This window comes from Sprattus sprattus (genome assembly GCF_963457725.1).
Source record: "Sprattus sprattus genome assembly, chromosome: 11".
In the NCBI taxonomy this organism is placed as follows: Eukaryota; Metazoa; Chordata; class Actinopteri; order Clupeiformes; family Clupeidae; genus Sprattus; species Sprattus sprattus.
This window is the reverse complement of record NC_137909.1, coordinates 28,243,789-28,256,288: the sequence shown is the minus strand read 5'-3', so window position 1 is coordinate 28,256,288 and position 12,500 is coordinate 28,243,789. Positions and strand designations below refer to the sequence as shown.

Below are 12,500 nucleotides of genomic sequence, written 5' to 3'. Positions count from 1 at the left end.
CTGCAGACACCAGCGACACGGCCACTCCCTGTCAGGGACGCTTCATACATATTAATACCCAGACGCCGCTCTGTGTGTGTGTGTGTGTGTGTGTGTGTGTGTGTGTGTGTGTGTGTGTGTGTGTGTGTGTGTGTGTGTGTGTGTGTGTGTGTGTGTGTGTGAGTGATGTACAGTATACTCATACACCACTGTGTGTGTGTGTGTGTGTGATGTATACTGATATCCCGCTGTGTGTGTGTGATGTACAGTATACTCATATCACGCTGTGTGTGTGTGTGTGTGTGTGTGTGTGTGTGTGTGTGTGTGTGTGTGATATACCGTATACTCATATCCCACTGTGTGTGTGTGTGTGTGATGTACAGTATACTCATATCCCACTGTGTGTGTGTGTGTGTGATGTACAGTACACTCATATCCCACTGTGTGTGTGTGTGTGTGTGTGATGTACAGTACACTCATATCCCACTGTGTGTGTGTGTGTGTGTGTGATGTACAGTATACTAATACACGACTGTGTGTGATGTGTCCAAAGGTCCCGTACACAGAGATGGGGGGTAAGACGCTGGTCATGACGGTGTACGACTTCGACCGCTTCTCCAAACACGACGCCATCGGTGACATCCGTATCGTCATGAACAAGGTGGACTTCAGTCACGTGACCGAGGAGTGGAGAGACCTGCAGAAACCCGAGAAGGAAGAGGTGTGTGTGTGTGTGAGTGTGTGTGTGTGTGTGTGTGTGTGTGTGTGTGTGTATGTGTGTGTGTGAATGCTCCCTACTGTGGCTGGTTTGGGCTGTCAGCTCATAGCAGCAGCAGCATCTGTGGCAAATACAGCCAAGTAGATTTACACAAATACAGCCAAGTAGATGCACCCAACTTAGCCACAGAAGAACAGACAGACAGAATACCCCAGGAGTCAGCGAGAGGAGGGGTGGAAGATGATTCAAAGGCAGGCCAATTGGCTTTGAACTTTGGTATGACTTTGACTACATGAAAGGGAATTTACATGGACACGGCCAGTTCGGGGAATAAGGGGAAAGCTCTTTAGGTTTGTATATGTGCATGGAGGAAGGGAACTTCACCGAAAGGCTTGAGGATCCACCAGGAAATAAAGAAATGCCTGGATGAAGGAGTATGTGGGCCCTAAAATAAGCTCAGCTCAAATCAGTCGGGTGAAGTCCAGCGCCGGGTTGAGCGTCAAAACTCACAGGATATCAGGAGCCCTGCTACAGCAGAAGGAGGACCCAGAACCCTATAGACACGAAGCACACACACACACACACACACACACACACACACACACACACACACACACACACACACACACACACACACACACACACACACACACACACACACACACACACACACACACACACACACACACACACACACACACACACTAACACACACACACACACACACACACTAACACACACACACACACACACACACACACACACTTACACGGAATGTTGGGCCAGCGGGCCACTGGACGGTAGCCCGCCCAGGTGGAGAGAGGTGCTAGAGGTTGTGCATTGTGCGAGGAATGCATCGTCTCCCAGCCCTAATACAGAACCCATCAGTCAATAAAGAAGCGCCTGATGTTTTTAAATAACTATGGAAACTCTTGGTGATTGTATGGAAAAAAAGGAATAATTCCGAGGATGTGGCGCTGGAAAGATGGTAGGAAATGATCTTCTTATGTGGGGTAGCAAGGAGGTTGGTCTCCTATAGGCAAATAGTCTGCTAGATATTTCTGTGCAGAAAGCATATTTGAATATTTCAGTGCAGAATGTAGTAGCACGATTTGGCATCAGATTCAGACAGGAAGGACAGGAGTCAGAGACCTCAGTGGGGTATTTTTGGACCTCACTAAACACCTTTGGATCGGTGCCACACTGGACCTCACTAAACACCTTTGGATCGGTGGCACACTGGACCTCACTAAACACCTTTGGATCGGTGCCACACTGGACCTCACTAAACACCTTTGGATCGGTGCCACACTGGACCTCACTAAAGCCTTTGGATCGGTGCCACACTGTCTGTTGTGGAAGGCATTCAGTTACCTTTAGGTCCCTGTGCGGGTTTCAGCATTAGTCAAAGCATATTTTGAGGATATGAAGTTGTGCTTCAACACAAGTAACTACTCCACCTCCTGGCAGCATTTGGAGACTGGTATCATGGCTGGGTGTACCGTTGCACTGTTGACTTTCACCATGGCAACGGAGGTAATTATAAGGGCATCCGATTGGGTTGTTGTTGCTTAAAAGGCTGTAGGACGGCACCCTGTTCCCTCCCACCTGAGCTTATATATGGATGTCATTGGACGACACTGACAGCAACTGCTCCCATTGGCTGTTAGCCAAGTTGAATGACAGTCTAAAAGGAGCAAGGATGAAAGTGAAACCTAGCAATCGTAGGAGTGTTTCTATCAGTAAGGGAAAACGGCTTTTGAGGCCAGGTTGTCTAAGAACTGTAGCTTTGTATGGAAAAGGAAACTGGAGTTATCATTGACCAACTTGATGGAGAAGTTCAAATGAGCTAAGTCAAGCCTGGAGATGACTTTGTCTAAGGAGACGTCTAGGGATCCAGTAGTCAAGGAAACTGCTCCACTGTTAAAAAAAGGGAAGAAGCGGAATCCACGAGAAGTGGTTCAACGTGCGCAAGGCACATTACAGCATAGGGATATCATTGGGCAGGTACAGAATGGAAGAACAGGGTTTGGGCTAGGTGACAGTTGAAGGCATTGGGTGAAGCTACATTGCCGGAAAGGAGGCAGGTGGTATCTAGCTTTGTTTGTGAGCAAGAAGAAGAAACTAGACGAGCAACAGTGGCTTCTGAGAGAACTTTGTGGAGAGAACTTTGGGCTATTGGCGCTATACGCATTAAATTCATTGTTGGAGTATGATGTCCTCCTTACTCTGCAGAACCTTAGACAGTGGGCGGGTGAAAAGGGAGGCTGCAAGTTGGGTTTGGGTGTTGGCTCATTATATCATATTCTGTATGGGTGTTTAACTAGCCAGCCAGCTGTGTGATGTTTCCTGCTGCTCAGGATCTATGGTTGGGCAGTTGTTCTATTGGTTAGGCTAGGTTGATGGGCACTTGCATGTGACATGAGGATTGGCCGTAGTGGGAAGTCCTCAACCAATAGCACAAGGACTTTTATGTCTTTACCTGTGAATAATTAAAATATCATCATTGTTGTAAGGAATCTTTAACTATGGTTTTAGACAGGGACTAAAACTACGAATGAAAAACATTAGTGTTGTTTTAAGTTTAATGTGTGTGAATGTGTCTACATCAAATTGTAAGCGCTATGAAACTCACTGTCCCTCCCCCCCTCCCTCCTTCTGTGTGTGTGTGTGTGTGTGTGTGTGCATGTGTGTGTGTGAGTGTGTGTGCTCGTGCGTGTGTGTAGCAAGAGAAGCTGGGTGATATCTGTCTGTCCCTGCGGTACGTCCCCACTGCGGGTAAACTGACTGTGGTTGTTCTGGAGGCCAAGAACCTCAAGAAGATGGATGTGGGCGGGCTCTCTGGTGAGTGACAGGCCACTGACCAATCAACAGATATAGATGTGGGAAACAAGATAAACTCTCTTTTTTCGATATTTCACCATTTTAGAATATGGTAATATCTGTGATAGTAATAATCTGTAATAGCAACCTTAATTTTAATAATCAGTAATAGCAACAGTGATAGTAATAATCAGTGATAGCAACAGTAATAGACAAAAGACTGAATCTACATGTTATGAACTGATCCCTATCTCCCTCTCAGATCCCTATGTGAAGATTCACCTGCTGCTGAATGGGAAGCGGCTGAAGAAGAAGAAGACGACAGTGAAGAAGCACACTCTGAACCCCTACTACAACGAGTCCTTCAGCTTCGAGGTGACCTTGGAGCAGGTCCAGGTAAGAAGCACACTCTGAACCCCTACTACAACGAGTCCTTCAGCTTCGAGGCGACCTTGGAGCAGGTCCAGGTAACCGGTCTACACGTCCTCTCTGAACCCATAGAGTTAGGAAGACTAGGGGGGCCATCGCTGGCTCTGATCCTCATAGAGTTAGGAAGTCTAGGAGGGCCATCGCTGGCTCTGATCCTCATAGAGTTAGGAAGTCTAGGAGGGGCATCAATGGCTTTTCTGCCATGCTTGTGAAGCTGAACTGGTAGAGCAAGTAGCCAATGCCAACATCAAGAGGGTCCAGGGCTCACACTGAGAAACATGTGCAAGTGTGTTGTGTTATAAATAGTTTGGATGAAAGAATCTTCCAAATTAATTGATGTAAAACATAAATGTATCCCTAGTACCACTTCTGTTCCATGTCAAGCAAGGAAGAGGTATTTAATTAACTGATGAGGCGGCTAAAGGCCCATGTTATTATGTTCTACTTGATTCCACATGTTCTAATGTTCTACATCAGGGGTCTCAAACTCAAATTACCCAGGGGCCAATGAGCTCCCAGTCTGGTCATAAAAGGGCCAGATTTTCCGGTAAACGTTGGGGTCAGGGACGGACTGGCCATCGGGCATACCGGGCGTTTGCCCGCTGGGCCGACGTGCAATATGGGCCGATAGTCCCGAATTTTTATTTTTTATTTTTTTCCCCATATAATGGTCTGACCGGCTGGCCCACGAAAGTAGTTCATGAGCGGCCCTATTGACACTGGGCTGGCCCAATCACATCCCCTGGGCTGACCCAACACCAACCCCTTTCGATTTGGACTGCCTACATAATGCATAAGGACGGTAAACAAACTCAGCGTGGCCCATGGCCTTGACATGCTTGACACGCGCACGCTAGTCTGCGGCCCATTGGCTGTCTTCTTAAGTGACTTGGGGCTCGTCCAATCATATCACCAAACACCTTCTACCTTTAGAAACGCACGTTTCGTTAGAATACTCCAGTCCAAAATGGAGAAAAAGCGAAGAGGGGGTGCGGAGAAACTGCGAGATAAGAAGAGGCTTGCTCTTCAAGCCAACGCTGCCAAATGTGCCAAAATATCGGAAATGTTTGCCACGGCAGGGCCATCATCAGCTCACGTGGATGACATTGATGCTGGTGGCGACAGCCAGGGAGATACAATACAACGACCTACGGTAGGCTTACTGATCATGAATTAAAACGTCTCTAAAATATGTTTGACTTAGGACCTATGTTCTATGGCCAAGTTCGTTTGCATTGTAAATACAAGGCAAGTCTGTAGCTGTTGCTAGCCCTCAGCCTACTCTACTCTGAAACAGCCAGCCGTTAGCCTACACTCTATGTTGTGTGTTTGAGTGGTGGGCTAGCCCGTTAGCCTATTGGTGCGCGGTGCCATGTCAATGTTCCGAAAGCCCAGTATTCCCAAACCCTGGTATTCCGAAAATATGCCAATTTGTCCAGATACCAAATTATGATAGCCCGTTATACGCTCCGCCCGTTATACGCTAGTGCCACCTCATCAAGCGCGTTTCCTACAGGAGGAAATAGACTCCCTTCTAGGAAAGGGAGCAATACGGTCTGTAGGCTACCTCTCGGAGACGAGAACAGGGAGTTCTTCAGTCGCTATTTTCTGGTTTCCAAAAAAGGACGGAAAATATCGACCGATTTTAGACCTCCGTATTCTAAACAAAGCTTTAAAGTGTATGATGTATATTGTATTGTATTGAATTGAATTTAGATTAATTAAGACCACCACCTTAACACACAAACTCTTGTTGAACTCATAAAGTAGTAGGTTCAGTGACGTGCGGTGAGACAGCTGTCTTCTGTAGCTTCTGCGAGCCCGTGAATCAATGTTTCGTTGGAATCATGATGTAACGTTGTTGTAGCGGGAATACAGCAATGCTATTTTTCTAATTGACAGGGCATATGTATGATTCTAGACTTCGCTAAGCACTGAAGCGACTGAAACGGTGAATTTTGATCACATTCAGCGAAGTTAACAGGTAAAACGGGTGAAAAATAGGGCGTCTTTAGGCCGTCCTGCCTAAAAGTAGGGCGTCCCATTTCTTCTTATTTTTTAGTAGACTATAGGGCAGACGCCCTGCTAGCTAAAAGCCTGGTTGGTGTAGACATTTGAGAGACCAAAAAGACTGAAAAGGTGTGTTATCGAATTTAGTGGGCCGGTCTGGTTCAAAATGCCCGGGCCGATTTTTTGTCCCAGTCCGCCCCTGGTTGGGGTGGCCCATTTAAATCAATGATTTTTTTGGGGGGGCTTTGGGGGCCGGATAAAATAGCTTGGGGGGCCGGAATTGGCCCGCGGGCCTGAGTTTGAGACCCCTGTTCTACATGATCCCACATGTTCCAATATTCTACATGATCCTATTTCTCACAGAAAGTGCAGGTCGTTGTGACGGTCCTGGACTACGATAAGATCGGCAAGAACGACGCCATCGGTAAGATGTGTCTGGGCATGAACAGCTCCGGCATCGAGCAGCGCCATTGGGCAGACATGTTGGCCAATCCCAGGAGGCCTATTGCCCAGTGGCACGCACTCAAGCCAGAGGACGAGGTCAACGCTGAGCTCGCCAAGAAATGAGTGTGTGTGCTGGGCAGAACACACACCTGTGGCGTGACCAACGCGCGACAGTCTGTGTGTGTGTGTGTGTGTGTGTCCGTGTGTGTGTGTGTGTGTGTGAGTGTGTGTGTGTGTGTGTGTGTGAGTGTGTGTGTGTGTGTGTGTGTGTGTGTGTGAGTGTGCGTGACCAGTGTGTACATCTCTCTCTCTCTCTCTCTCTCTCTCTCTCTCTATTTCTCTCCCTGTCTCTGTATATAATGTCTGTACATACATGTAAAACGTAATGTTAATATTTGTAGTGAATTGTGTAAATAATATGCAGTTCTCATGTTAATATGCTTCAGAGAATAATATAATATTACAGAAAAAATGGTATGGCATAATACCTTAAATCATAGATGATGACAATTTATGAATCACAAACATGAACTAACAGCTGATATTGTAGTATATATAAATATTATATTTTAATTATATTATATTACTATTATAAAAGGGTTATTGTACAGTTTCTATCTCTGATTAAGGCTTTATTTGACCTCTCTGTCCTCTGTTAATCCTACTGTTTGGCTGTTCACTTACATGTGTGTGTGTGTGTTTGTGTATTTATTTGTGTGGCATTTCAATAGCATAATCAATTAAAACAGACCTAAATTGAATATGTTACTTCATCTGCTTCTAGTTCTCAGGTTGTTACATACCCATGCTGAGTTTCAATATGGGGTTTCAACATCGTAGAAACAAACGAGAGTTCATTGAAACAAGTGGAAACTGACTCCACAGGGAAAGACTAAACACTCTCACTGTCCCACAGGACATCTCTCACTGTCCCACTCTCACTGTCCCACAGGACATCTCTCACTGTCCCACAGGAGACACTCTCACTGTCCCACATTCACTGTCCCACAGGAGACACTCTCACTGTCCCACAGGAGACACTCTCACTGTCCCACAGGAGACACTCTCACTGTCCCACAGGAGACACTCTCACTGTCCCACAGGAGACACTCTCACTGTCCCACATTCACTGTCCCACAGGAGACACTCTCACTGTCCCACAGGAAACACTCTAACATTAGTGCAGAAAAAGCCCTCAAACATTACTGCCCTCTCACTGTCCCACAGGACTTCCTCTCACTCTTCCACCGGAGACACTCATTAGTGTAAAAACTAGACTGTCAGTGGTGCAGTTCTACAGGCATGCACACAGTGTCCTTTTGTTGAATAATGAAAGTTTGCACACAGCTTTTAAACAGGGACCAAATGACTCCGATACGTAGTATTTCTACAGCATTACATGCCTGCTTCCTTGATAGAGGGGAGATTCAGTCAATGTTAGATGGAGATGAAAAATTTGTTATCAGCAATCAAAGGCCAATTTTGTAAATATATACATTTCCCATCTGCACTGAAAGTGGTAGAGAGCTGTTTATGCTCCTAGATATCCGTTTGCCCCCTTTCCAGAGTAACCCTCTGTCTAACCATTAAAACCAATGCACACCCAATAACACAATTACTATAGAGAAAGAGTAAATCTATGTCATTAAGAGCAAGACCCACTCAATATTGCATAAACTATAGAGTTAGAGTAAAGCTATATTATTAAGACCAATGCACACTCAATATCGCATAAACCTTGGTAGAATAAAACTATATTATTAAGACCAATGCACGCTCAATATCGCATAAACCTTGGTAGAATAAAACTATATTATTAAGACCAAAGACCACACGTTTTATGACATAGGCCTGGTTAGAGCAAAACTATATCCTTAAGTAGCGTGCAATGTGGAGTAACAAGGAGTACTATGAATACTTATTGCATAACAATGGGGTTAGGGTTGGAGAGGGGATTACAGTGAGATTATAGTAGGGTTTAGGGTTGTCTGAGCACAGATTCCCTCACTGCCGCTACAAACTGATATTTAGAGTATGACTGCCGTTAAACACTAATAATTAGAATATCACTGCCGTTATAAACTGATAATTAAAGTATCACTGCCGTTATAAACTGATAATTAGATTAACACTGCCATTAAACAATGATAATTTGAATACCACTGCCGTTATGAACTGATAATTAGAATATCGGTGTTACACACTGATAATAAGAGTATTAATGCCATTAAACACTGATTATTAGAGTATCACTGTCATTAAACACTGACAATTAGAGTCTCGCTGACATTAAACACCGATAATCGGAGTATTACTGCCGTCACTGACTGATAATTAGAGTTTCTCTGCCGTAACAGACGAATAGTTAAAGCGTCAATGCCAATAATTTGAGTATTCCTCTGTACTATAGTTACAATAGCAAATGTAATATAGAGCAACACAAACAGCTATGCAGTATACAGATATACAAAAGATCAGGGTATAAAGACACAATAACAGCAATTAGTTCAGATTTTTATTATGAACGTTGTCTTTATATATGAACAGTAATAACATATGTGTTAAGAACCATAATGATTTTTTTTGTTTATATTATCAAAATGTTGAGGATATCTAAGAAAAGGGTGGCTGGCTTTCTTTGGTATTCTACATCATAAATGCAGTTTCAAAATTCAACTCTACCACACCATCAAGACAGATTATCACTCACTTCCTTCCCCTTAGAAAATAGTAAAAAGTACATTGCAAGAGTACATTGCAGTTTGTGTGTGTGTGTGTGTGTGTGTGTGTGTGTGTGTGTGAGAGAGTGTGTGTGTGTGTGTGTGTGTGTGTGTGTGTGTGTGTGTGTGTCTGTGTGTGTTTGTATGAGTGTGTTTCTGTTAGTCTCTCTCTTGGCTTTCATGTCAAGAGGCAGTCACGGTTACAGTCTTTGATAAGCAGGAGAACCAGTATAGCAACCATCCTTTAAACCAATCAGAGTACAGTAAACCAACTCACTAACCAATGCAGGAGCTGAGAACCATCTCATCAGCCAATCAGAGAACAGTGAACCATCTCACTAACCAATGCAGAAGCTGAGAACCATCTCATCAGCCAATCATTTGGAAAGCAGAGGAACGAATCTCACCATCAGTGATGAGTTCAGTTTGTGTTACCATCCAGGCTGGTGACTTTGCACTCTCAAACATTTGGGGAGGTGATCAGATGAGATGGGGACTCTGGAGAGGAATACGACCTCTAAGTGACCTCTGTGTGAACTCTGTGTGACCCCTGTGTGAACTCTGTATGACCCCTGGAGTTCGTTCATCTCCAGCATCCATTATGCAGTTATTATTATACGGCTCTTCAGAATGTTCCAAAAAGTACCGTTGATTTGAATGGGCCATCCCAACATTCGCCGGTGAATACTTCCTGATAATTCACCTCTGCGAAAAGATATAGACCGCTGTCATTGGCAACGGGTTTTGTGCTTCTAATTCACATCTTTCATATCATTCCGCAAGAAGTCCGGTCATTTAACGTGACAGACTCACGGTAATTTGAAGTCAGTAAGTAATGGGTTGCTACTCATGTGTGTCTCTGGTTAGCTCGCTGCGTGACGGCGGGACCTTTTGGCTTAGGTGGGTGAAGGTGGTGGAGTGGCTGGTTCGGACTGCGGTCTCCCCAGCTTCAGGGCAACTCGGGGTGGGAGGAAGGGTCTGGCAGCGTCCCTTGGCTCTGGATCTCCGGTCAGAAACAGGGGGACCTTTCAGGACATTCTGAGCCAGCTTTAGGGCGGTGTCCACCGTCTTTAGGGCGGTGTCAGTCAGCTCGTCGCTTGACGGGGGCTGGGAGAGAGTCTTTAGGGCGGTGTCAGCCTGCTCCGATTGGGATGGGGAGAGAGTCTTTAGGGCGTTGTCAGCCTGCTCGTTGTCTGACGAGAGCTGGGAGAGAGTCTTTAGGGCGCTGTCAGCCAGCTCTTTGTCTGACGGGAGCTGAGAGAGAGTCTTTAGGGCGGTGTCAGCCTGCTCCGATTGGGATGGGGAGAGAGTCTTTAGGGCGCTGTCAGCCAGTTCGTTGTCTGACAGGAGCTGAGAGAGAGTCTTTAGGGCGCTGTCAGCCTGCTCCGATTGGGATGGGGAGCGCGAGAGAGCACCAACTTCTTGCACCACCTCGCTCTCCGATGGAGGTCTGGATGGAGGCCTGGATGGAGGTTGGGTGGGGCTTTGGGACAGATCGCCCTGGGAGGGTGCTCGAGAGGGAGGCTCTGAGATCTCAAGTAACATGTCCACCGACGGTGGTCGCGAGACTCTCAGGGTCATCTCTACTGAAGGTTGCCTGGAAGGCGTCCGGGACGGAGGCCGAGATGGAGGTCTGGAAGAGGTTTTGGTCGGCTCAGCCTCGTCTTCCGATGCTGATCGCCCAAGTGACTTCAAGACTCCCTGAGCCAACTCTAGATCTGAAGGTTGCCTTGAAGGCGGCCTGGATGGTGGTCGAGATAGAGGTCTGGAAGAGGAGCCATTCGGCTCAGCCTCGTCCTCAGATGCTGATCGCGCGAGTGACTTCAAGACTCCCTGGGCCAGATCTAGATCAGACGGTTGTCTGGATGGCGTCCTGGTAGGAGGTCGAGATGGAGGTCTGGAAGAGGAGCCATTCGGCTCATCCTCTGATGCTGATCGCGCAAGTGACTTCAAGACTCCCTGGGCCAGCTCTAGATCTGACGGTTGCCTTGAAGGCAGCCTGGATGGTGGTCGAGATAGAGGTCTGGAAGAGGAGCCATTCGGCTCAGCCTCGTCTTCTGATGCTGATCGTGCGAGTGACTTCAAGACTCCCTGGGCCAGCTCTAGATCTGACGGTTGCCTGGAAGGCGTCCGGGACGGAGGCCGAGATGGAGGTCTGGAAGAGGTGGCGGTCTGCTCATCCTCTGATTCTGATCGTGCGAGTGACTTCCAGACTATCTGGGCCAGATCTAAATCTGAAGGAGGTCTAGATGGGGGCCTGGACGCCGGCCGAGAGGGGGGTTTGGATGAGTGTTCAGATTGCTCAACTTCAGAAGGTTGTCGTGAGAGAGATTTGTGGACTCTCTGGGATAACTCCACGTCGGAGGGAGGTCTAGATGGGGGTCTGGATGGCGGGCGTGATGGAGGTTTGCCGGACCCCTCACAAAGCTCGGTCTCTGACGTCTGTCTTGAGAAGCCTCTCTGGACACCCTGGGTCATATCAGAGTCTGATGGAGATCTTGAGGGGGGCCGCGATGGAGCCTTCTGGGCGGATTTGGATAGTTCGCTCTGCGAGGGGGGTCTCGAGAACCCCCGCTGGGACAGCTCTGTGTCGGATGGGGGTCGTGACGGGGGTCGGGATAGAGGCTTCGGGATCTCCTGATCCAAATCATTCTTGTACGGCGGTCTCGAGCGATTCCTGAGGATGCTCCTGGCCAGCTCGTTCTGTGCTGACTCCTTCAGCATGGTGAGCTGGCTGCGTGACGGCGCCACCTGCTGGCTCAGGTGGGTAAAGATGCTGGAGTGGCTGGATCGTGCCATGCTGTCGCCTGCCTCGGGCGCTCGGTATTGAGGCGGGAGGGTCCGGCAGCGTGTCTTTGCTCTCACAGGAGGCTCTCCCTCCGTTAGGGCCTCTGATCCTTCAAGGGGTCTGGAGGTTGAACTTGGCGCGTCTAAGCTCCTCTGAGACACCAGCCTTGACGAGGACCTTTTTGATGTCTGTATTTCCGCACCAGAGGTCTCTTCATCCTCGGGATGGAGGCTCGGTTCAGGATCACTGGTTACCGTGGCATCAGGTGCAGCATCAGGACCTGGATCTGGATCTGGATCAAGGCTACTCCCCTGGGCGTCCCTCTCCGTGAGGTCTGTCTCCAGAGATACCGTGTCCGGGTTCGCTGTCGGCTCCTCCGGGCTCGAGAAGTCTCTCCTGCCGCACTCCCCTCCCGGTGGCTCGTCGTCGTCGTCGTCGTCGTCTTCCTCGGGCGTCCTGACGATGACCTCGGCCTTCTCGGAGCGACGTGCGCGGGCGGCGGTGGGTTTGGTGCAGTCCTGGGCGAGCAGGAGCTCTATGAGAGCGGCGCGGTCCCTCTTCATCTGGTCCTTCAGGGAGCGCGGCACGT

At 47.7% G+C, this 12,500-nt stretch overlaps 2 protein-coding genes across 2 annotated transcripts in view; one reads left to right on the top strand and one right to left on the bottom strand.

The window, feature by feature from the left end:
• Nucleotides 1-6,526, top strand: part of syt1b (synaptotagmin Ib) — a gene marked incomplete at both ends in the record, with an annotated part of 12,695 nt that extends 6,169 nt beyond the window's left edge. Inside the window, 4 exons of the mRNA XM_080847581.1 lie at nucleotides 533-700; nucleotides 3,424-3,541; nucleotides 3,783-3,916; nucleotides 6,323-6,526. Of these exons, the coding sequence (XP_080703707.1) occupies nucleotides 533-700; nucleotides 3,424-3,541; nucleotides 3,783-3,916; nucleotides 6,323-6,526 (624 nt within the window). The remainder of the gene's footprint in view (nucleotides 1-532; nucleotides 701-3,423; nucleotides 3,542-3,782; nucleotides 3,917-6,322) is intronic.
• A 3,440-nt stretch (nucleotides 6,527-9,966) lies between these two features.
• Nucleotides 9,967-12,500, bottom strand: part of ano2a (anoctamin 2a) — a gene marked incomplete at both ends in the record, with an annotated part of 43,451 nt that continues 40,917 nt past the window's right edge. Inside the window, one exon of the mRNA XM_080847579.1 lies at nucleotides 9,967-12,500. This exon is cut by the window's right edge and continues 46 nt beyond it. Within this exon, the coding sequence (XP_080703705.1) occupies nucleotides 9,967-12,500 (2,534 nt within the window).